The sequence below is a fragment of the Paraphaeosphaeria sporulosa genome, assembly GCF_001642045.1.
Source record: "Paraphaeosphaeria sporulosa strain AP3s5-JAC2a unplaced genomic scaffold CC84scaffold_8, whole genome shotgun sequence".
In the NCBI taxonomy this organism is placed as follows: domain Eukaryota; kingdom Fungi; phylum Ascomycota; class Dothideomycetes; order Pleosporales; family Didymosphaeriaceae; genus Paraphaeosphaeria; species Paraphaeosphaeria sporulosa.
This window is the reverse complement of record NW_017253367.1, coordinates 775,040-797,364: the sequence shown is the minus strand read 5'-3', so window position 1 is coordinate 797,364 and position 22,325 is coordinate 775,040. Positions and strand designations below refer to the sequence as shown.

The 22,325-nt window shown below is 53.9% G+C and overlaps 9 protein-coding genes across 9 annotated transcripts; 4 read left to right on the top strand and 5 right to left on the bottom strand.

Moving 5' to 3' along the window:
- Positions 1–592: 592 nt before the first annotated feature.
- Positions 593–1,182, bottom strand: CC84DRAFT_1166613 (uncharacterized protein). The gene has a single exon (XM_018179006.1). It carries the CDS (start codon positions 1,122–1,124, stop codon positions 792–794), a length of 333 nt encoding a protein of 110 aa, XP_018033169.1. The 5' UTR covers positions 1,125–1,182; the 3' UTR covers positions 593–791.
- A 409-nt stretch (positions 1,183–1,591) lies between these two features.
- On the bottom strand, positions 1,592–3,204 carry CC84DRAFT_1150881 (hydroxyacylglutathione hydrolase). Its single transcript, XM_018176720.1, has 7 exons — positions 2,751–3,204; positions 2,668–2,710; positions 2,531–2,618; positions 2,405–2,476; positions 2,324–2,357; positions 1,842–2,276; positions 1,592–1,780 (listed from the first exon to the last, which is right to left on the bottom strand). The coding sequence occupies exons 1-7, from the start codon at positions 2,868–2,870 to the stop codon at positions 1,670–1,672; spliced, it is 903 nt and encodes a 300-aa protein (XP_018033168.1). The 5' UTR covers positions 2,871–3,204; the 3' UTR covers positions 1,592–1,669.
- Positions 3,205–4,880: 1,676 nt separating this feature from the next.
- CC84DRAFT_1219747 (uncharacterized protein) lies at positions 4,881–5,463 on the top strand (the record flags this gene model as incomplete). The annotated part of the gene is made up of 2 exons (XM_018183106.1): positions 4,881–5,328; positions 5,378–5,463. 2 exons carry the CDS (start codon positions 4,881–4,883, stop codon positions 5,461–5,463), a joined length of 534 nt encoding a protein of 177 aa, XP_018033167.1.
- Positions 5,464–5,786: 323 nt separating this feature from the next.
- Positions 5,787–6,338, bottom strand: CC84DRAFT_1097190 (uncharacterized protein; the record flags this gene model as incomplete). The annotated part of the gene is made up of 2 exons (XM_018174699.1): positions 5,787–6,215; positions 6,267–6,338. 2 exons carry the CDS (start codon positions 6,336–6,338, stop codon positions 5,787–5,789), a joined length of 501 nt encoding a protein of 166 aa, XP_018033166.1.
- Positions 6,339–6,822: 484 nt separating this feature from the next.
- Positions 6,823–8,758, top strand: CC84DRAFT_920173 (uncharacterized protein). The gene is made up of 2 exons (XM_018187892.1): positions 6,823–7,065; positions 7,168–8,758. The coding sequence occupies exons 1-2, from the start codon at positions 6,949–6,951 to the stop codon at positions 8,527–8,529; spliced, it is 1,479 nt and encodes a 492-aa protein (XP_018033165.1). The 5' UTR covers positions 6,823–6,948; the 3' UTR covers positions 8,530–8,758.
- Positions 8,759–9,584: 826 nt separating this feature from the next.
- CC84DRAFT_920149 (uncharacterized protein) lies at positions 9,585–12,112 on the top strand. Its single transcript, XM_018187891.1, has 3 exons — positions 9,585–9,817; positions 9,870–10,134; positions 10,183–12,112. Exons 1-3 carry the CDS (start codon positions 9,707–9,709, stop codon positions 12,063–12,065), a joined length of 2,259 nt encoding a protein of 752 aa, XP_018033164.1. The 5' UTR covers positions 9,585–9,706; the 3' UTR covers positions 12,066–12,112.
- A 2,002-nt stretch (positions 12,113–14,114) lies between these two features.
- On the bottom strand, positions 14,115–15,180 carry CC84DRAFT_1166608 (uncharacterized protein). The gene has a single exon (XM_018179005.1). The coding sequence runs from the start codon at positions 14,865–14,867 to the stop codon at positions 14,280–14,282; it is 588 nt and encodes a 195-aa protein (XP_018033163.1). The 5' UTR covers positions 14,868–15,180; the 3' UTR covers positions 14,115–14,279.
- Positions 15,181–15,447: 267 nt separating this feature from the next.
- On the top strand, positions 15,448–16,966 carry CC84DRAFT_1166607 (uncharacterized protein). Its single transcript, XM_018179004.1, has one exon. The coding sequence runs from the start codon at positions 15,702–15,704 to the stop codon at positions 16,785–16,787; it is 1,086 nt and encodes a 361-aa protein (XP_018033162.1). The 5' UTR covers positions 15,448–15,701; the 3' UTR covers positions 16,788–16,966.
- A 1,543-nt stretch (positions 16,967–18,509) lies between these two features.
- Positions 18,510–22,317, bottom strand: CC84DRAFT_1178383 (WD40 repeat-like protein; the record flags this gene model as incomplete). The annotated part of the gene is made up of 3 exons (XM_018180338.1): positions 18,510–19,885; positions 20,138–20,178; positions 20,294–22,317. The coding sequence occupies 3 exons, from the start codon at positions 22,315–22,317 to the stop codon at positions 18,510–18,512; spliced, it is 3,441 nt and encodes a 1,146-aa protein (XP_018033161.1).
- Between the last annotated feature and the right edge of the window lie 8 nt (positions 22,318–22,325).

The following is a 22,325-nucleotide window of genomic DNA, read 5'->3' as shown; positions in this document are numbered from 1 at the left end:
CCCATATTTCTGTCGAAAGTGTCCTCGGGCTCTCGCTAGGCTGCTGTCGAAATCTGGAGGCAAGGTATTCGCGAACGCTTTTCTCATATCTGATGACGATGTCTGCTCGATCGTGGACAGGATGAATTGGATGAAAGGAAAGAGAGAACGTAAAAGTACGCTCCCTTCAACCCAACATGGCAAAGTGTTGCGCGGAACGGGAAATCAAGCTTGTCGGCTGCTTCAAGCTCTTGCAATCTGATCTCGTCACGTTTCCGCTTCAGCGGTCAATACACGATACTTATCGCTGTAAAGATAGATAGTGAACATTTGAGGCCATATGATTGAAGAAGAGCGCGGTTGAATAGGAGTTGTGACTGTGTGGATGCTAAATCAATTAGGTGATTCCTAACTACATTGCTATTGCAGATCCTCATGCAAATGCCAGCCTGAGCGAATAAGCGTCGGCCCGAGGTGGCGGGAACATGTATGGATCCCGGAGTCGCTGAAGAACAAGCGGGAGGTCGCTCGCGTGGGTGAGCGAGTGATCAGGTGATCTGGTTGAGTCACGTGTGAACCGTGGCTCTGGGTATGGTCGTCTCTTAATCATCGTCTTGGCCATCCCAAAGCCTCAAGAGGGCGGGACGATCCACGTTTACAGCGACACTTTAACTCAATTTCTAGTTGGGGCATCACACAGCTACTCATCGATGTTCGTCTCTTTAAGATGATGTGCACGGCGTCGTCGGTTGGTACATCGCTCCCTATAGGTCAATTCACTGTGGTACCCTTATTTCAACCTTTTTGGGCCTTCAATTAGCCTGTTTAGTGCAGTCATCTGCGTTGCGCACCGTGAACTCGTATCCAAGAAGCTTGATCAACGGAAGGATCTCATTGCGATATTGCTCAAACCATCGCAAGGAACCCAGTCCAAGAATAAGATGACCGACAGCACCCACTGCGGAGTACTTCAGAAGATTCCAAATCGGTCCGGGAAACAGCCAGGCCATCACTACGGTGATGATCAGGTACAGCAAAGAGTGTGTGTGTGGAGGAAGTTGAAGACACCGCGTACGACCATGGACATCAGATGGAACCATGTCTTGTAAGCAACCGCCATCATAGGGCGTATATCGTTCGTCCATAGCTCGTTCCAATATGTTTCCCAGGTTCTGTTTGCAATGTTGTCCGGAAATATGAGCACATTTTCAGTCTTGTTGATGTTCTTCTTGGAAACGATGCGTGTGCGTCCGTTTTTGTGTGCTGTCGCGACACTTGGGTTCAATAAGTCTGAATATACGGCGGAAGCTAGTTTTCAATACCCATCAGGTTATTCACTTGTGGTTTTAGTGGCTTGCATGTTCTTTTCGTTGCGAAGTGGTCGGTTGATGTGTCGCACGTGGCCAAGTCTTCGATTGATCACTTCCACTGGTTGCGCAATGGAGGCGACTGCAGCCTGGTTCCTAGCAAGGTGATTCATATGACCTGGAGCGACATCACAAGAGGTCGAAGCTCTACCAATTTTAGTGCAAGGCCATGGTCAACGTGAGCTGAATCTGACCGGCGCGTAGACAGCATTCACAGGTCAATACACTTGTCCAAAATCATGCATGTCAGTGAAAGTCCGCTTTTCACATTAAAATTTCTATTACTGCATGCGAAACCGAGCAAGGCCGTGCCTATTAATTCCTCAAGACCGATCTTTCATCTCGCGGAGCATCTTCATCACTTCAACCGGTTCGCCTTTGCCGACGAGTTTTTGAATGTCGGGATCGTTCACGCGCATAAAGACATTGTGTTGCTATGATTGTTAGTGATCTTGTTAAGGGGTTCGGAAAATAGCGCATGACCATAAAGCGTACCTTCTCATCGCCAATGGTGAATTTGCCTTGGGTCTCCTTGTTTGCCTGGGAGTACTCGTCAAGCTTTCGGATGGCCTCATTGTCCAACACCTTCTTGGCAAATCGCACGTTGCCCTTTGTGTACTCATGCCCTGGGTAGACCTTGGTGTCGTCTGGAAGAGCTGCGAGGACCTCGTTCAACGCTTTGTGCATCTCAGTTGCATTGCCCTCGAAGAAGCGACCGCAACCACCGATGAAGAGAGTATCGCCGGTGAACACAGCACGGTCAGTTCCGTCCTCGAAGTAGAAACAAATGCTGTCCTGGGTGTGGCATGGTGTGTGAAGCGCAGTCACCTTGATGCTCTCGCCTATCGTGAACTGCGACTTGTGTGCTGGAGTCTCCGACACTTGGGTGCAGTCCTTTCCACCAATGATTGGGAGCTTGTAGTGCTTGAGCTGTTTGACTGTCAGATGTATTCACAAAGGTGTCCCGATGAGCTTACGATCTCAGAGTTACCTCCTGCGTGGTCATGGTGGCTTGCAAGGATTAGCGCACGTTAAGTTAGATATGTAGATTCACCTACTGGTGAGTGTTTATTATCTTCGAAAGCTTGATCGCGCTACTGGCAATCTTCTCTTTCAACACGGGCAGGACTCTAGTTGTAATATTCAGTGTACGTTCCAACTCTAGCAGAGCTTATCAGACCTACTCAGGCGGGTTTGCAGGGTCAATGATAACTGATTCCTTAGACTTGTCATCGGTCACAAGGTAGGCGTAGTTGTTGCCCGTCCCTTCCCCTGCCGTTTGGTCAGTACATGCTATCGCTCTCCCTTACGATGCTCATACACATGGGAATCGATTGGATATGCATGGCGCGGGATGCAGTCGGCTTGATGACGTTAGCTCTTTCGTGAACAGAAGATGGCGACGGCGCAATCTACTTTGGCAATGGATCGAGCAGAGATTCTAATTGTAGATTGCCTGATACAATAGGCGAGCAAGCTCATTAGGAAGCAGCGTAGAAGTAATTGCGTCGGTGTTAGAGACATGCAGTCCGTGACCAATCCGAGAGATGACGTTTTGCGTACTATCGATAAGGTCACGTGGGTAATCTACCTCGGCATTAGGCTAAGTCTGCAGGCTCCAGGACCATCGCATCCGACATGCTCACGCAGGGTAAAACTCAGTAAGCAAAGTGCGAAGATACTGGCTTTTCCTCACGCTCCGCATTACCAGCGTCTGACAGCAGCGAGTGGGCACACACCGATAACAGGAACACTTGAGGAACACCATTTGTCGTGGACGGGAAATCTTGGATGTAATTACGCACGAATGCTGGTACAGAACCCCAATCCCATCACCTATATCCTTTCTGCGTCCAAGACCTAGGCCCTGCTCGATTTTGAGCCCTGCATCACAGCAGCAGCCGCAAGCAGAGGGCGACGCGCCATCCCGGCATTCTGCCTGCTTCATCACTGCTCACAGTAGCTCTCGAGCATGCTGTCTTTGGGCAGACTCAGCGCGCAAAAATCCCGGTGGATATCGAAACTTGTCCAGTGAGAAGTAATTCATAGCTCTTCTTGCAACTCCTTAATCCAAATGTCCAGTGACTGTAGTCTGCGGGAGGCTGCGAAGCTTTTTTGTGAACGGGATCAGAAGGTCTTTTTGGGCCCTAATAGACGAGAAGTGTTCGTCAAGCGGCTCCAGCATGACTGGCGGGCATGCCGAAATCGGAGCCACCTCGATATTCAACAACGGGGGTTCCCAGCGAGAAAGGTCGTATATCAATTCGAGATCCATGAAAGATCGGCACAGCAGCTCGACATCCGCGAAAAGCATCTTTACATTGCCAGGCCCCCCTATGCCATTTATAGGGGATTGGTCCTCCTCGTTATACCTGCAGTTCTTGCCGGTTGTCACACGCAAAGCGTAGCCTCGGAAAACCTAGGTCGAGCCTTTTCTCCCCTTGCCCTTATCCAAGATACCCTCATCGAAAGCCAAGATGTTGTGGCACATTTCCCATTTTGTAGCACCGCCCGTAAAACAGACATGGACGAAGTGGTTGATTTTGACCATAAATCGTAGCTTTTCATTGTACACCTGCGGTGCTCACGCGCTAGATATTTGATTTGGCGTTCCTTTTGTGAAATTCACGACCGCGCATTTTATCTTCGGGAAGTGGCAGTGTGCATAATGGATTTTGTAAATCATGTCGCATATCTCCCGTTAAGACCAAAAAGCGCGAAGGAGTCGTGCTTGCGGATGCTTCAATATCTCTCCCACGGATATCATAGTTGCGGATACCATCCGAGGGAAGTGGAAATGTGTACAGCAGGATGTCTGGCGGGAGTTCAAGCAAGCGAAAGGGAGTCATGACTGCTGGTCCTCCGTTATTGTTTCAGATGCGCGAGTACGATTCCAACTTGTAGACGTCACTTTCCTGAATACCTGATGGAATAGATACGGTAAATGGTGAGCTTACGTTTAGCGGGACGACGAAATTTTGAGTGTGTTTTGAGGAGAATGTGCTAATCAGGGCGAATAAATCAATTGTGTGCACTGCATAGGCTTGCTACTATGAGATTAGTCAGCCTTCAACCTGAATATCTAGAGGTAAGGTAGTCAATTCTGATAGCATACCCCTATGGTAGGTGCAAGGTTCAAGTTTCTAATTATCAATCTGACACGCATGTCGCGAGAGGATCTCCTAGCAAGACCCAGACTTGAGCACGATATGAAAGCCAGCCGAGGTGCGATTAGGAAGCGTGAAGCTTTGGTCATGTTGTATCGTTGGGGCTACTTGCGACGCTCGCACCATCCGGGAGTGGACCAAAGGTATCCTTTCACTGCTGGGAGACACTATGGCCAATATCAGCACAGCCACAGCCGCAAATCTCCCTATACTCATATTGACACTATCTGTCAACACCACGGCAAATTAGGACCACGCCACTTCGCCCGCGAGTACATCGACGTACGCCGCATGCGATATCTCCTACACGAGTAACAGATAATACACACTCGACTACCTTACCAGCAGCGTCATCACCACTGTCACCATGGCATGCCACGAAGCCAAAAACTCAAGCGTCAGCGTCCCCTCCCAATCAACCCCGACCACGTCCACAGCACCCACCCTTCCGAAGGCATCGACAACACTCTTCACCAACGCACAAAACGCCCTCCTCCCATGCTCCGCGACCGATATCTTCATAGCGCCCGTTCACGCCCTCACTGTCGCCCCGCGCGCCGTGCTCACGCTGTTCCGCGGCATCAAGCGTGTCGCGAAGGCCGTCGTGCGCCGACGCCACGAACCCAAGCAGAGCCGCTTGACCAAAATCATGCAGGAAGCGCGGCTCGAGATGCCGGAAGAGATTGACGAGTGGGAGGAGGTGGATGAGGAGGATGTTAGGGAGGATATGCAGTGGGATAGGCTGCGGATGAAGTGGGAGAAGGAACGCAAGGAAAAGAAGGATAGGGGCGAGGATGTGAATGAGGATGATGAAGGTGAGTTGACGTAATGGTGAGGCGTGCGAGGAAGTACTGATTGTGTTAGGTCCTACACCGTTGGTGACGAGGAGGAAGGTTAGGCACTGGGACGATGAGTATGAATCCGATGGCGAGGTGATTGAGATTAGCTGAGTGAGGTCTCAGCTTAGGTTTGCTTTAGGAGCGTTGGAGACGGAAGTTTTTCATGGTTGGAAATGATGGTCCCCGCGAGTTCTTCGTTGCCTTCTAGGTGTGTGGTATTGTATCGACCTCCATCATTAGTCCCACGATCATGGCATCTGTTGACTATCGTCTCTTGTTCCCGCAGGCGGTAACGTAGCTGCTTCGCTGGCATATTTTTGTGCTTTGTTCCGCCCACAGCAGAGCCCTTGCGCGAGCGGTCCCCACCCTTGTACCACGTCGCCGCGAATTCACGCATCCACTTCATTGTGTCTATCCCTTGCGCCGAGGACCGCTCATTTCTTACCCTTCTTTTTCTTCTTACCGCCACCGCCCACTTTCGGTTCCGCAGGCGCCCCGGCCATCTTCACGTCCTCCTCCACCTTCGGCGTTGAAACCCCCGCTGCCTCAGCTGGCGCACCCAAGTCCTCCATCCCCTCCGGTAACGCAGCCTGGTGTCTCCCTAACCGTCCCAGGCTACCGATCAACCGGCCAACCTCCGCAGCCTTGGTTGTCTGGTACTGCAAGCATGTCCCCGAGGCCGGATCATACGTCTTGAGCACAAACGTCGCTTTTGGTTCCAGCGCGCTGTCTGCCGCGGGTGCTTCTGACGTGGGCCGTGATGAGTCGGCGGGGCGCGCGGCGCGTTTCTCGAGGTACCTTGTGTGCTTTTTAATCTTGCGCGCGTTAGGCTTGAGAACGGTATATTTGGAGGTTATGTGTGTCTGCGCACAGTGAGCGGGACGCAAAGCGTGCTATGGCGATTTGAAGCGTACGGTAGTAGGGCGCGCCTTGAGCAGCAGCGACGACTGCTCGTACCATTCCGCGCTTGTCTCGAGATATGGCATTGTGGGAGATTTGCTAGGTTATCTTTGTCAATGAAGCTTGGGGTTACAGCTGGATAGATGTGGAGGCGGGGCGCGGAGCTCGGTGAAACCATTCGGCCGCACCCTTCGCCCTACAGGCCCTTTCCTTCCCTGAGAATTGAGCAATCGAATGTTCGGGCATAGGAGACCTTTGCTACCTGCAGTTCCCTACTGTATCGTCTCCATCGTTCTTCGAATCTATTCTTGTGGCCGATGCAGGAGCCTGGTGGCACTTGACCCACGGTTTTACCAGCAGCTAGGAATTCAAAAAATCGGGACGCGAGACGAACACCTCCACATTTGTGACTTTGAGTCAGGATCCTACAGACCTGAACTGTAAAAAGCCCCAAAACTCTACTGTTTTGTTTCAATGCAGTGCTTACAAAGCAAAACCGGTAGTCGACCACTCATTTCCGACCCACTACCTTGCACCCGCCAGATACGTTGAGTACCGGTACTGTCAGACTAGTTCAACGGAGCTGTTGAGACCAATTGATCCGCTACACAGCTCAAGTTCCACCAGGCTACTCTACAACCACGACAAAGTAGCGCAACCAACGCTACGGGCATCGTACGCAATACCTTGGACAAGATGACCGACTCGCTAGCTTCTAGCGTCCAAGCTATGGATTTGGGTGCACCCGATGTCGATGATCTTATAGAAAGATGCAAAACACTGCACGAAGAAGTCGAGCAATACGTCATAGCCGTAAGTAAACTGTAGGGCACAAAGTGAAGAAGGTGACACTTCTTTCACTCTTTGCTGGAGATACACCATCATGTCTTAACTTACACTGACGTGGTATCTTAGGTCGACACCAGCCAAAGGCAGGCCAAGATACCATTCCAGGTGGAATACCGCACCTTGCGAAGCGACTTCAAGAATGAGCTGGCATTTCTGCAAAAGTTGAAGAGCGCGAATCACCCACCAGAAAAGGCTCGGCATTACGCTGTGTCGTCTAATCTTCTGTACTATGAGGCGCTCTGGGCAGCCGCGAAAAGGTCGTCAGGTTTACTTGCGTTCCGTAAGTACTTCTATTGGAATCGACAGAAAGGACAGGCCAAGAATGCAACCAGCTCTTACAAAGGCGGCGTGTCCAAGGGGAAGACCTCTGCGCTGGTGGACATAGTGGCTGCCGATGGCATGGAATGGATACGCGTATCGACCACATCTGAAAAACGACTCTTGTTCGACCTCGCTAAGATGGGCTGGCAAAACGACTCCGACTCCGACTCGGAGATGGAAGACGCTGTTCCGAGCAACTGGGAGGACGAAGACGACGACGACCAGGTCGAGATTGTCAAGAGTGCGCGCGAGCTGGCTCGGGCCGCGCGAGCGAACCCAATGCGTGGGCACGCGCCAAAAGTACGCTACGTCCTCACGCGACTCGCTTCAGGAAGACTCAAAGAGGTGGACATGGTTCTAGACAAAATGAGAGCGGTCGGCATTATAGTCGAGTGTGCGAACGAGATACCAGGCACTCCATCAGTCCAAGACGCGCTTCCGAACCTGTTAGTCGATCGGTCAAGGACTCTTTCCAAGACGTTGAACATCGACTGTACCATTCTTCTGGCGTTGATATCGGACATCTCCCATGGCGAATGCGAGATATTGGACTGGTATCCCGGCGAAGTACGTGCCCAGATTCTCGAAGAGCAAAAGGAGAAGCTCCTCCCAACACATCTCTACCCGGCAATTGCCTCGCACCCTATGGTCACCACCCAAGAAGCTGCCGAGCAGATGAATGTCATTGTCGACACTCTCGCCACTGATGCTGAAAAACGCCGGGCAAATCTTCTCCTCGCCCAGCGTGACTGTCAAGATATGGCACCCACCGACATCCTCAAAGAGTGGCAAACTCTCTCCGATCACCCTTCACCACCAAGTTTCCAGCTCCCCATCCGCGTCTTCCCAGCTCATGTCTCCTCCCGCATTGACACACTCCCCGCTGCCGCGAAGAAGATGCAGACTGAATTGGGAGAGCTGAACGCGGCGATTTTTTTCTACGGGTGGGCAGAGGGTCTCACTACGCTGAGTAGCAATCGCGCGCGGGCAAAGCAGATAGAGCGTTTTATTAACGAGGTGGGACTGAAAGATGGGCAGTCAGGACCACACGTGTGGTTATGTGGAGAGAGCAGGAGTCTGATTGCGAAGTGTGGACGGAGGAAGTGAAAGTGCAGAGAGGGTGACCTGAGTGCGGGTAAAAGCTCAGTGAGAGTTCGGTTAAGAACGGCTGGGCGAGAAAGAGTTCTTTCCTGCTAAACTGAGACATACTTTACCTTGGCTTGACTCGCACTGATTTTCTTAGAGCTCGTCATTTGAGTTGTAAAAAAGCTGCTATGATCTACCAGCAATGTGGTGGTTCCCTGGCGCACCGCCCCAGGCACCCACCAGCTTCTCATAGAGGCCATGAATATAGACCAGGCCATTGTGGAGCTTTTCACCGAAACTTGGATGTAAGTAAAAGAAAAGCGTTCAAGCCAAGGACCACTCACGTCACGAAAAAGGAACACCGGATGTAGAACGGGAGCTGCGTGTCAAATTACTTGTATGCAAGCGCCAGACCATGATTCAGTCAGAGTTGTAAGAGCACAAGGGCCGTGCAGGTTGAGTCTAGCTGGTGGAGACAATGGGTGTGGGCGTCCCCAAACAGGTTCTCCAAGGTGGAGAATGCATCTGCTCCACTGCGGACATGGATGGGGCTATAAGATGTCGCGCAGTCGATCGGGCTAGATTCCGGTCTTCACGATCAAAGGGCACGCCACGCGTCGCATCGCGCCTTACATGGAGACGGTTGCGATGTGAGACTGAATCCTGTTGAGACGCTTCAGCTGCAATCGATGCCTTGCATAGCACAGATGGGCAGAGTCGCAAGAGCGAGCCGCCTTACACGCGAGTTGCGCAACGGTTGTCCTTGCTTAGTGCGGGCGCTGGGCGTCTTGATAGGCTGGTGGGGGATCGGTCGATAATGCGTGAAACAAGCGTTCTCGTGATGCGGCGGGCGGTGTTGGTGCTGTGCGGCTGTCGCCATGGCAACGGGGCTTCCAAAATAAACGGCGGATACTGGGCCGCTCGCTATCACCACCCCAAGCCATCTCCAACATTGCATCACACCCGGCACCCGCACTCACACACAATCTGAACTTCCTCGTTCCATTGCGCTTCACTGCACCTTCCGCGGCTCGACGTGCGCGGCTACGCTCTTTTACCTGCGCTGGAGGATTGCGCCTGCCACGACAACACGCATACGCTACATTCCTCGGTTCAGCAGCTCCCCCACCTGCACGCAGATCATTCGTGCATGCGCATTTCCAGACGACGATACTAGCCGGGAGGCTCAACAGTCACCATGGACACGAGCTACCTGGCCCAGCAAGTCACGACTATCATCGGCCAGCTGCATGGCCTGTTTGATGAGATTGGCGTCGCCAGCCATGAGCGCGACTCGCGCGAGGCCGAGGTGAGCGCACATGCTTCGCCGCAAAGGCAACAGTGAATGCTAACGCGCGCAGCTTTTCTCGGCGCTGTCGGAGACTCTCCATAGTCAGCTTAAGCAGACGACCAACGAGAAGCATGAGATGACAGAGGAGGCCGAACGCCTGATCAGGACAATCCGCCAAATGGAAGCTTCACTGGATGACAACAAGCCCAATCCGAATTACGAGCCTGGCGACGGCCTCGAGGTTACCTACCCCCTGACGAGGTGCCTCAAGGAGCTGAAGGAAAAGTACAGCGCCGTTAGCAAGCTCCACCGCGAGCGCTTCGAGCAAGTGCGGAGTACGTCGCAATTTTGCCGTTACATTCCAATATACTGACACGCCGCAGAACTCGCTGAAGCCCTCGAATCATACGCGTCGCACTTGGACAGAGACTTTGTGCAAGTCAAGCTGCCTCCCACCGCGCCAAACGCCGCCATCTCGCCGTCTTTCGACATCTCGCCGTCATATGTCTCCTCCCTCGATCGCGAGTTCTCGCGTGTGTACGAAGAGTACAATCGCCGCTTGAACACTGTCCAGACGTTGTGCCAGGAAATGATCCAACTTTGGGCAGAGCTGGGCACGCCCCAGGCACAGACAGACACCTCCGTGGTTAAGTACCACCGCGAGGCTCCCGAGCAGCTCGGCCTGCACAACCAAGACATCGCCGAGCTCAAGGCCAAGAAGGAGCGACTGGTCGAGGAGAAGCGCGCCCGCGAGCGACGACTTGGGCAGTTGCGCTCTACTATTGAGGACCTGTGGGACCGCCTCAACATCGATCAGGCAGAGCGCAAGCAGTTCCTAGCCAGCAATCGCGGCTGCGGTCTGCGAGCGATCAACGAATTCGAGGACGAGCTCTCGCGCCTAAACGAGCTGAAGCGCCAGAATTTGCACATCTTCGTCGAGGAAGCGCGAGTGAAGCTGCAAGAGCTCTGGGACTCGCTATACTTCTCTGAGGAGGAGATGCTTGACTTCACGCCTGCCTTCTCCGACGTCTGCACTGACGCGCTTCTTTCCTCACACGAGGCCGAAATCGCCCGCCTGGAAGCACTAAAAGAACAACGGCTGCCGATACTTCGCAAGATCGACAGGCATCGGGAGCTTATCAAGGAGCGCGAGGACCTGGCGCAGTCAAGTCAGGACGCCTCGCGTCTGATGGCAAAGGGCCAAAAAGGCGAGAGGCGCGATCCTGGAAAGCTGCTACGAGAAGAGAAGATGCGGAAACGCATCGCCAAAGAGCTGCCCAAGATCGAAGCTGAACTGAAGGCGACGCTCGAAGCATTTGAGGACGAGTATGGCCGGCCCTTCCTGGTCCTCGGCGAGCGCTATCTGGATGAGCTCTATGCCTGTGCTCAGAAAGCTCCGCCGCCACGATCAAAGACTCCATCAGCAGCACCTATGCCCACCAAAGGACACTCAAAATCCCAATCCATCAATTCAGTGAGTCGGCCTGCGAGTGTTCGTGGCCCGCCACCACCTACACGGGCTAAGACGCCGGCATCGAATTTCAGCCAGAGCACTATGGGACGCCATCCGTTCGCAAGCTCGACGATGTCATCAGCCACAGGGCCGAAGAGTCCCTCTAAGATTCCAGCTCGTGCACCTTTGAAGACCATGCCGCATGGTGGTAATTCACCAGAGCGCAGGATGGCTCCACCGTCTCGCGAAGACCTCAGGGAATCAACGATTCGAAAGATGCCTCCGCCAATGGCGCCTCCACCACGAATGAAGGACTTGTTCATCCCTCCCGAGCCAGTGGCAACACCTTCGAATCGGTTCGACTTCAACCGTGGCGAGCGCAGCGAAAGCATCGTACGTCACGTTCCCCCGGAAGATACTTTCGACGACCGCTCCTACCTGTCGCAGACTATGCGCTCGAACTACACGCCTCAGTATATTCCCCCGAGCAGACAAATATCGCAGACGTCGTCGACAGGAACGGGTGCTACCATGCAGTCTGGCTCTGAGAACTGGGAGACGTTCAGCGAGCAATCAGACGATCCTCCGGAGCGCGACGTCGACCTTTATTACCACCGTCAGCAAATGGCACGAAGCAAACGCTTCACTCCCGAAGGTGGACATGCCGCGTCACCCCGCGGGATAAACGGCAAGAAACTGCGAGGCATTCGTCCAGTAGACGGGCCCACCTATATGCTCGAAGATGGCGGTCAGATGGTGCGCGCAGTCGAAGGCAGCGAATGTGGATGGACCGACGACGGCGACGCGTACTAGGAGAACAGCAAGTCTTCCGAAGCTTTAGCCTCTCTCCAGGTCAGAGGAACACGCGGCGTTCGCGGTTCTTCTTCGACACCTCGACCTACTTCGTTACGATCGCATGACGTCTAACGCTTTACGTCTTGGATTCATCACGTCCTTTCCCTTTATCCACTCTGGACACGATTGGGATGTCAAAATATCTTGCTTGCATCGACGAACGACGCACGAACAAATACCTTCTCGAGCGCGTTGGCGTGAAGCCCGCCTTGTCCACTTGACTCCGCCTACTGCGGCCTTCCATTTTGTAATGTTTGAAAATCGGGCGGTTGTTTGCATCATTTTCGTCGTCGAAAAAGACATTCTCTCTTCTACCCTGCGAACGGGTGTACCGGTCGGGGCAGCAGGCCTGTCCTGCTGTGCTCCCTTCCCTTTCTTACTCAGAACATACTTTTTGTTGCTGGTGCCGTGTTGATTTGCGTGCTTTGCATCTAGGGACTGGCGTTCGGCGTTCTGTAATGGAAAGCAGAGGGTGGAGGTATTGTTTAGTATGGTAGGCAGTGTTGGGCTGCATGAGCAGGGTCGCGGGGTGTATTTGTACGACGACCTTGAGGAACGTGAGATGAAAGAACTTGCTACAACTATATTTGAGCTTATTTCATGATGCGATGTGAAGTCCAAGGATGAGTGGAAGCAAAATTACATGGCCTCCTTGTCTCCGCTTGCGATTGTGGTGCTGTGATATGCTGTGATATGCTGTTTCATGTTACGTGCGTCAACTATCTATTTGCTGCGTCTCCGCTTCTCACGGCGGTGCGAGGGGCGATGGGGCCTGCCTTGTCTATACGTTGGACCAGCGACCTCTTCGTCCGGCCAAGGATTGCAGTGCTATATGCAATAGCGGCATGTCTTGAAGACTGATCTGGGTACGGTTCTCCGCGAGAGGCCTCTTCACCAGGGCTAAAAATTGCCGAGTCGAGGAGCATCTTGTGCGTCTTACACCCGTTTGATGCACTGCGTTGGCACGTTCCGCGTCCTATCAGCAGAGCGACTGTGTCGATACCGAGCACATGAGCCATCAAGCATGCGATTGATTAGCTGCCGCGTGTTAGTGACGGTCGTACGTGGGACTTGCACTAGGGACTGCCGGTGTGGTGGATCATTCTGCTGGGTCAAAGGAGGAGTTTCGTTGGCCACAACCACTCTGCGTGTGGGCTAAAATTGCAGTGTTTCCATCCCATGTTCTTGTTTCTTGAAGTACTCGAAAGGACGACTTCTCATGCTCGATTTAGTAGGGAAGAGAATGTGGGAATGGCGAAGGTGATTAGGAATGAGTCTCGTTGCGTACAACGAGTGTGTCCGTCTTGACGTATATGATGCGATGCTCTGCACCTACATCTTTGCGGGATCGTGTTAATTTCCCTGGGCTCTACTTCGCTCTTCGCCGGTCCTTGTGATGTACTGTGGCCCCCCTTTTGCGCTCGAAGTGACAATGCCACATGCATTGTCGGCTCGCCGAAGTGGTACATGGGAATGAACAAGTGTTGTGTTCCGCAGAGGTTTGCTCGTCCAGGATAAGGATTGCAGTGCATTAATCTACCGGGAATGACGCCTCTGCTAGCTATGGACACTATCGATCGGGTGTAAGGTTGGTGATACCCCCTTTTGTTCAGTTTCGATGGCTTGGGTCGCGACAATCAACCTTCGCGCGGGATTGCAGTGCCTTTCGTCCCGTCTCTACACACTGAAACCTGTCAGATGAGTGGCTTGCCACTTTTCATTGGCTGCTCGGCCACGCCAGAGATTGCAGCGTGTTCATCTCATGTTTGCCCCGTAGCTTGGCTTGCCACGTACAGTCTTCTTGGCCACAGTGAGAGGTGCAGTGTCTACGCCTTGTCTTTCTACCCTGTCCAGCTCAGGAGCTCTCGCGTGATAGGTCAACGAGGACACCGGGAATTATTAACTCTAAAGTGGAGTAGTGGACTTTTCATTCTCTTGGCGACCATGTCATTTAGCTGTAAATGATCGTGCTGCGAGACAGAAATAAAATTAGGGTATTGGCATTAACTCGTGATGAAGTTGATCGTAATCAATAGAAAGCATGTTTATAGACATTATGGTTATGGCGGTGTGTACTAGGGACCTTCAACGTCCAGTGTGTATATCCAGCAACAAGAAGGGGTATCATCTATGCCAGTTAAATCCAATCCAATCCAATCCACCTTTCCACTCTCACTTCCTCTCCTCATCCATCGCAATCTCAAACATCTCCTTTGCCAACCCCGCAACCTGCCCACCCAACCCTGCCAGCCCCGCCTTGATCGTCTCCACCGTCTCAGCCCTCAGCGCACCCTTCCTGGAATACACATCCACGCCAGCAGGCGTGAACAGCGTCTTCGCGAAGAACGTGACCACGTACGAGTTGCCCGTACCCTCCTCATCTCCATGCGCCAGTATCTCCCACTTGGAACTCGCAATCACGAGCCAGCCCTTGCCGCGCCAGCTGTACGCCAGACTCGCTGCGGCCTCGCCCTCGTCTGCCGCAGCGGTATCCGGCACAGAAAAGGGCTTGTCCAGACCGTGCACAGTCTTCGTTTTCGCAGAGGAGAGAGGCTGGTACGTGACCAAGTCATCGAGTTGCGGCGGGGAGGTCGACGGGACGGGCGTATAGGTAATCACCACGTTCTTATTCTTCCTCCACATGGGCAGCGTGGAGTGCGTGACGTTCCAAGGGCCGCAGAGCCATTGCAGGGTTGGCGGGGCGATGGAGGGGGACGGCTCGGTCGTGGGAAGCGTGGAGGGCGCGCGAAGGATGACCATGGTTGCTGCGGCGTGTGTGGAGCGGGATGGATGTGGGTCGGACGCGCGCACAGTTGCGGAGCTGAGTTTGTGCGATGTGCGAGGGAGGCTGTATCGAAATGGGATGGCTGAGTGCGCTGCCAATGTGCGGTGGATCAAGTCGTCAAGACATCTCGAGAGGAAATAGTCGAAAGCAATAAGGAAACCACCGCGGCCATCTTTCCTCCTTTCATTTCAGGCGAACACGACCACAGCGCGTGCCGGGAGCCTCACACCCGCTACACCAAAAACACGCAAGGCTGAAGATCGCTGCGGCAGCCTGCAGCGCCGAGCGCGGCCGCCGCCAGGGTCCCTCATCGCTCCGCCTGACATCACGCCAATCCCGCACACAACGCGTCTCGCGCCACCATTGCCAGCGAAACATCGACCCCAATCGCGCGCTACGTCACGCCCGCCTATTCTTAGACGGCCGCGTCGCGTCTCAGGCAGTGGCGTAGTGCCCCCGGCTGGCCGCGCTGACGACGCCCGATGAGACTGGAGCAGTAGCAGTGTCGAGGGGGCGGTGCAGCGGCGTCTCGCATGCACCGTCCAGCGTGCGGCTCCACAGCGAGCACAACGGCTGTTTGCCGCTGACGGCCACGCGTAAGCCTTTAAGATTGTGCCGTGCTGCTGTTTGGTTTGAGATATTTTCGAGCTTTGTTTGCTCGCGCTGTGCCTGAGGTCGAGCTTCTTGTTAGTCACTGTCGCTTCAACCAAGATAATATACCATCTGTTGTCGCTGCACCAACATCCTCACCGTTCTCGTCGTTACCTGGGACTGAATCGATAGAGTTCTCACATCCACACCTCTTCAATATGTTCATCCGAAGCCTCCTCCAGGTGGCCGCGCTCATCCCCTTCCTCACATCCACCACCTCCGCACAAACAGCATGTAACAACTCGCCCTCATTATGTAGCCGCGCCTACAACAACATGACCCACCTCGGTGCTCACGACTCGCCCTTCCTGCGCGACAAATCGACCTCCTTCTCCACCTCAGGAAACCAGTACTACAACTCCACCGTCCAGCTTGACGCCGGCGTGCGCCTCCTCTCCGCCCAAGTCCACAAGAACAGCAGCGCCTCTGGCTCCGACAAGTGGCGCCTGTGCCACTCGACGTGCGAGCTGCTCGACGCCGGCTCGCTCACCAACTGGCTCAAGGAAATCAAGGCGTGGATGGACGCCGACGCAAACAAAAACGAAGTCGTGACTGTGCTCATCGTAAACTCCGACGACGCCAGCGCCGCAGACATCGGCGCGCAGTTCGCCTCCTCGGGCATCGATTCCTACGCGTACACGCCGCCGTCGACCACCGTACCCAAGACCTGGCCGACGCTGCAGAGCCTCATCAACAACGGCACGCGGCTGATGACGTTCGTTGCGAGCCTGAGCGAGACGAGCAGCCAGTACCCCTATCTGATGGACGAATTCACGTACATTTTCGAAAACGACTTCGAGAACGAGAGCCCGAGCAACTACACCTGCACGCCGAACCGGCCTTCCGGCTTGACCACGAGCTCCACAGGCGGCCGCATGTTCCTCATGAACCACTTCCTGTACTCCACCGCGCTGTTCGGGATACAGCAGCCCAACAGCACCTACGTGAACGTCACGAATGCCGAGACCGGACTCGGGGCGCTGGGCACCCAGCTGGATAACTGTACGAGCGTGTATGGCCAGGCGCCGCAGTTTGTGCTGGTGGATTTCTTCAATGTGGGACCGGCGATAGCGAGTGTGGATCAGGCGAATGGGGTGTCCAGCGCGACCGGACGCAAAAGCGTGACGACGGCGCAGCCAGATGAGAATGCGACGGGCGCTGATGATAGTGCGGCGGGGAGGAGGGGGGCGAGTTTGGTGGCTGTGGTGGTTGCGGTTGTTGTGGCGGTTGCATTTGGGTTGTAAGATTGAGATGAAAAGTTGCTTGGTTTGGCATTTGCATAGCGATGGCGTTTTTTCTTGGGTTTTGGCATGGCATGGAACGAGTGAGGATTGTCGCATGGTAATGCGAGCGGAGGCTTGCTGCCTGCAACAAGTAGCACTACGATAGCATAGCATAGCATAGCATATGCATCAGTTACGATCATCATCGTGTACACTGACTCATATCTGTACTCGTTTGCACACATCAGGTTTCCATTTCATTCATCCTCTTAAAGACCCACATGACTCCTAGTTGATAGATGTGCGTACCATAATCGAACGAACGAATGGCACAGAAAGGGCAAGCGGTAAAGACAGTGTCGCACAACAGAAGCACGAAACAGGTCTAATCAGAGCGAGGACGACAGAGGCAGTCAACACGACGGAAAGAAGGCCCAAATGGAAGCACTAAAGACAGATGAGAGAATATGGAGTTATCATAACGAGAGGACAGCGGGACTAACAAGAACGCAGCAAAGAAAGTATTACAACACAAGCGAGTAAGAGTCAATCCGTGTCAAGATCAGGAGCAAATAGCTCTTCGGCCGCTCTACGGGCTTGGCTGTGAGTAGCGACGACGGCGACGTGTGCTCCATTCGAATAGCCCCGGACCAGAAAAAAGCCAGTCGATCAAGCCTTGATTGCGGTTGTTGCTCCCGAAGTACGTTCTTATGTGCTTTGATCACTGATTTGGTCGAAACCGACAGGCACACCCGCTGTACCCATGGCATGGCTCGATGGTGCCCAAGCTGCAGATCGCCGGTTGGTTACGATTTCCGAAATCATCAGACACTGGATGGTGATTGAATTGCGGGCAGAGCTTTAGAGCGGCCATGCGCTGGGGCGCGTATTCGTGATAACGGCCAAAGGTTTGAAATGTGAGCATTAGGTTGCACACCGTAGTTCTCTACAATATCCTCCAGGACTGGTTTTGTCAACCAGAGCAAAGGCGCACCACTGACCCTCAGCTTTAGCCACTTCCTTGCTATTCTTAGAGGTCCGTGGCATTCGTTCGCGAAAATGTGGTACTGTTCGAAGTGGACTGCGAAGTCTTGAAGTTTACGCAATCGCAATTTCCACACTGGACAGATCACCTTTACACTCGTGGGATCATATCCAGCATCCAGGATAGCTTCAGAGTTGGCTTTCCGCTCTTCGAACCATGTTTGCACGTATGGTTTTGCACTTCTCTCATCGCAAGCCTCTCCGTGCTGTGCTTACATGCTGATGTAAGACGGCTTCGAAGGTGATCGAATCCATCATAATTCCGTAAAATAAAAGTCTTGTCCCTTGAACCAGAATCGTGGGATACCATGTGGACCACCAAAAGCATGAGTGGAACTCGAATGCGGCTTGTCGCAACCACCGAGCAAATGGCTTCCTCGGTATCGCCGTGAGCCGTCCTGAGATGATGTATATGCTTATCCGACTGGTAGCAGGATTTTTCACAAAACGACAGAGGGCTTTTCTCCCTCTGGTCATCCCGATGTTTGTTCATCTGACATTAGAGGTTGTACTTTCGGTTGAAAGGGCCGCGATACTTACACCCTGGGTGCTCGCATCTGATGCCATTGTCGGTTTTGATGTGAGATTCTCAAAGTATATCCACAGAATCTGATTGTGTGTGATCACCGTCAATTTTGCTGTACTAATGGCCTCCAAATCCTTCCTCCTCGCGAATGACTGCGCATCTTTTACAATTGCTCACAGCCTCTCCCTACTGCCCCCGGCCGCCCTCATCAACACCCCCGTCTGCATCGGCTTCTTCAACATCCACCTCCCCCGCGGCCTCTCCCCTCGCCCCAAAAGTGGCGCCTCCAACCCCTCCCAATTATGATACATATTCCGGTCTGCCTCGACATGCGGCTTCAAGCCTTTCGGACAACTATCCCCATCGCCGTTCAGCTGGTGCACCCAGTACCGCAAGTTCGCGACGTCGTCAACGGCCAGCTCGGAAACGTCTGCCCAGTCTGCCTCTTTCGTTTCGGAGAGGTGGGAAGATAGAGGGACAAGGTCGAAGCAGTGCCCGCGCCAGCGGCCGTCGTGGAAGGCGAAGACGAGCTCGTGGTGTGAGGGGAGATCGGAGTGGGCGGTGAGGGTGAGGAGGAGTTGGGCGAAGGTGAGGGGGGAGGTGGAGAAGGCGTCGTCGCTAGGACCGGGTGCTAGACTTTCCGGTGCTTTGTCCTTGCCAGTCTTCTTGTCGGAAGCGAACGGCTTCAGCATTTTGATGAAGGTGGAGGAGCGCGAGGGGAGCTTCGGGCGTGCAGAGTCGGAGGATTTGCGCGCCGAGGGGGTGAGTTTGTCCGAGCGGATGAATTCGGAGGTGGTGAGGTTGCGCAGTACCCAGGTGCGGGACTGGGGGTACGCACGGAAGAAGAGGTCGCGCTCAATCTTGCGCCAGTCGGCGTCCTTGATGACGGCCCAGCCCGGTGCCTGTGAGCGAGACAGGAACTTCGCGGCATCCAGGACTTCTGTCCAGCGCTGGGCCGCGGTGATGGTGACGTCGGAGAGCCGGCGCTCGTCGACATTGTAGGTTTCCAGGAAGTCTGGGGCGTTGGTCATGGCTGGTCGGCGGTCCCAGACTGACCGGCATTGGAAAACATCGTCGTCTGATGTGGGGATGTAGCCGTAGAAGCCCACCTCTTTGCAACTCCACAGACCTACGAAGCGTTCGTTCTGCTTGTGGATGAGGCGCAGGACATAGGCCCATATTACATTTGAAGAAAGACCCCAGGCCAGTACATCCCTCTCTTCATCCTGGATGTAAGTGAGCACCTGGTCCAGTAACTCATTTGGGAGGCGTTCTATTGGAGCTAGAGCTTTGCTTTGCTTCGGAAGGTACGACTGCGAGAACTGTGCTTCCGCAACTGGTCGTGCAAACGTCGTCCAAAGCCACGGTGCTGACCCGATCCAGGTGGGTGGACTCTCTTTTGGGAACATCTGCATGAGGCCCGCGTTGCTCGGAGTGGGGCACTGAAATTCGTCGGCTTCATGGCTCAGCAGGAAAAAGCTCCCTGGGAAGTTTAAGCCGCGTGTTGGTACTGGTCTAGGAGGCGATACCATGTTGACATTCCCGAGCGCTGCAAGTTGGTAAAGTAGGATGAAGCTCTCTGATAATGGGAACCAGGTTCACCGCCTCGAAAGAAGTTGGACGTAGCGCAAGCAGGCGATTGGCTCATCTCTAGCGGCTTGGCGAAGACTACATACAAAAATGCTAGTATTGAGAGGAGAGGCGGTGCTTGAGGATCGCCACTCAATGATAAAGCTGCGAAATTGCGTCGTACAGATACTTTTCAATATTGAATATGTATGTTCAAGAATGCTCTTCGTACACCTAGATATGTTCCCTATCCCCAAACGCCACGCTGAAAAACTGAGGGTATACAAGCAATGCGAGAAATGCTAGAACTCCACCCAAAATGCATAAAAATGTCAACCGTCGTGATCGTCGCACCACAATGTCATGTCTCACTGCACCTCAAGCTTACTCATCCTCATCATAGCCCTCGGGTGCGACCGCCCACCCACACTGCCACCTTTTTCCTTCTGCCTCTCCGTTCAGCCTCAGCTCTCGCGCCCTAGAGCCTTCATTCCATCTCCGTACACGGAAGTCGTCGCCAACACTGATCAAGGACCCGCTCTTTGTCCAAGATACGCTGGTTACCTCCGCATCGTGGCCACGGATCAAAGGTGTGCCGTGCTCGTAGATGGGAATTGTATCGGTCAGCATACAAGGAAACTTGCTTCCAGTAGACGCATTGCGAGCCAGCGTCGGGCGAGATGATCTCCTTAGCTGGGGGAGTTCTGGGAACTCTTCTGTCCGGGTGTTTTCGCGCTTGAGAAAGGTTTCATCGGTAGGGAACAACACTGGGCAGCCGTCTGTGCTTCCGACAGCCAAAAGCTCTGGCTTGTCGTCTGAGGCTTTACGAAGCGACGCCTTCACGTAGAAAGAACCAGCGTGGAAATTGCGATGTCGGAAACCGTAGATTGGTCCCAGGCCGTCTTGTTGGGCCCTCTGATGCTTTGACGTGGTGGAGGAGAGTTCCGGTGCCACACCTAATATAAGATGACTTGTTGAGTATGCGTAAACTGTGTTGTCTTTGCTGAGAGCATACAACCGGGCTGCATCGCCACTCAGGGTGAGCGAGTTGATCGCGAAGTGACGGTGCCGAGTGTGCGACTCGGGGTGTCTCGTAGTCGATATAGGCACAGCAGGTCCGCGCAGAGAATATCGGCCTCGTATATCCCACAGCTTGACACTTGTTGATGCATCCGAAGCTGTCAGCAACAGATGCTGACGACCTGTAGGCAGAAACGAGAGCGCAGTGACAGATACATCGTTGCGTCGGCTCAATGCTTCGCTTTTCCGGTTCGCCGAGCTCTTGGTGTTTACAATGGCGTCGCTGATGGGTCCAGGGTCTGCGTGGGCAGAAGCGAGTGACTTGATAGTGCTGGCGTATGGCACATCATCACCCCAGGCGGGATGTACATTGGTGTGACCGCCCTTGCATCTTAGATCCCAGATCTGGACAGCACCGTCACGACTCGAAGTGGCTACGATGTTGTCATCCCCTGGTTGAAATCGTATCTGTTTCACAGAAGATTTGTGCTTAGCCAGAACATGGACTGTCTGCTGGGTCCGAGCATCGATGATCTGCCCCGTCTGGTCGCCCGAGGCAGTCGCAATCCAAGAATCATCGGAGGAGAACTGGATATCCATGATCGCGTTGCCATGAGCCCTCCAGGATACATGAGCTTTTGAAAAGCCGGTCGGTTTGTCATCCTCGGAATCGAGCAGGTGGACCCATCCATCCTCATCGCCAACGGCGACCAGTGAATTGACATTGCATGAAGCGGTGCAGAATGGCGGGGCGCCTTGAGGTAGCTCATAATGATCCTCGGCTGAGCTGTAAAAGTTGACAGTGTGGTCCTGCCACGACGCTGCGCAGTGGTCGCGTCGAAGACCTCGCCCAACACTCAGTATACCGCCAAAGGAGCGAGTCAGCTTTCGCGAGGTCCCTCCCAAGCTCTTCAGTCGTCGTATTGGCTCTGGGAAGATAGGCACAGGCGGCTCATCGAATACGGGAGCATCCTCGAGAATGTTGAAGGGCGGCGGGGTCGCGTACTTGTGACGTTTTGTAGGCGATGATTGAGCCGGGGAGCTCTCTGGCGAGAGATACGGCGTCTTACGCTTGCGAGAGTTGAGCTGGGGGGTCTGCAGGCCCTTGTCGACCTCAATGTCGGCGAAGTTTACTGTCTTGCGGGGCGTAGTCCTGTGCGCGGCATTGCCGCGATTGATGGCAGCGCGCGTGATATCCTGCAGCTGGCGCCCGGAGCTGGAGAGCCGTGAAGAGCCGTGTGACGAAGTGCGCGGCGTAAAGAACTTCTGGAATCGTTTAGGGGTGATGGGCGGCGGTTTTCTGACCTTGCGGCTGCCCGCGTTCGCGACGTGTGCTGGTGGCGGCGAGCTCGGCAGCTCTGACAGGCGCGCTGTGCACGGCGACGACGACATAATTCCTA

What these genes read in the sequence shown, in the direction of transcription:
- CC84DRAFT_1150881 (XM_018176720.1), bottom strand. Translation starts at nt 2,870, where the DNA reads ATGTCTCTAACACCGACGCAATTACTTCTACGCTGCTTCCTAATGAGC. An exon ending in TATCCAATCGATTCCCATGT is followed by an intron (nt 2,619 to 2,667) that starts GTATGAGCATCG and finishes ACCAAACGGCAG; the next exon opens with GGGAAGGGACGGGCAACAAC. An exon ending in AAGATAATAAACACTCACCA is followed by an intron (nt 2,358 to 2,404) that starts GTAGGTGAATCT and finishes AATCCTTGCAAG; the next exon opens with CCACCATGACCACGCAGGAG.
- CC84DRAFT_1166613 (XM_018179006.1), bottom strand. Translation starts at nt 1,124, where the DNA reads ATGGACGAACGATATACGCCCTATGATGGCGGTTGCTTACAAGACATG.
- CC84DRAFT_1166608 (XM_018179005.1), bottom strand. Translation starts at nt 14,867, where the DNA reads ATGGTCATCCTTCGCGCGCCCTCCACGCTTCCCACGACCGAGCCGTCC.
- CC84DRAFT_920173 (XM_018187892.1), top strand. Translation starts at nt 6,949, where the DNA reads ATGACCGACTCGCTAGCTTCTAGCGTCCAAGCTATGGATTTGGGTGCA. An exon ending in TCGAGCAATACGTCATAGCC is followed by an intron (nt 7,066 to 7,167) that starts GTAAGTAAACTG and finishes GTGGTATCTTAG; the next exon opens with GTCGACACCAGCCAAAGGCA.
- CC84DRAFT_1166607 (XM_018179004.1), top strand. Translation starts at nt 15,702, where the DNA reads ATGTTCATCCGAAGCCTCCTCCAGGTGGCCGCGCTCATCCCCTTCCTC.
- CC84DRAFT_920149 (XM_018187891.1), top strand. Translation starts at nt 9,707, where the DNA reads ATGGACACGAGCTACCTGGCCCAGCAAGTCACGACTATCATCGGCCAG. An exon ending in GCGACTCGCGCGAGGCCGAG is followed by an intron (nt 9,818 to 9,869) that starts GTGAGCGCACAT and finishes TAACGCGCGCAG; the next exon opens with CTTTTCTCGGCGCTGTCGGA. An exon ending in GCGCTTCGAGCAAGTGCGGA is followed by an intron (nt 10,135 to 10,182) that starts GTACGTCGCAAT and finishes GACACGCCGCAG; the next exon opens with AACTCGCTGAAGCCCTCGAA.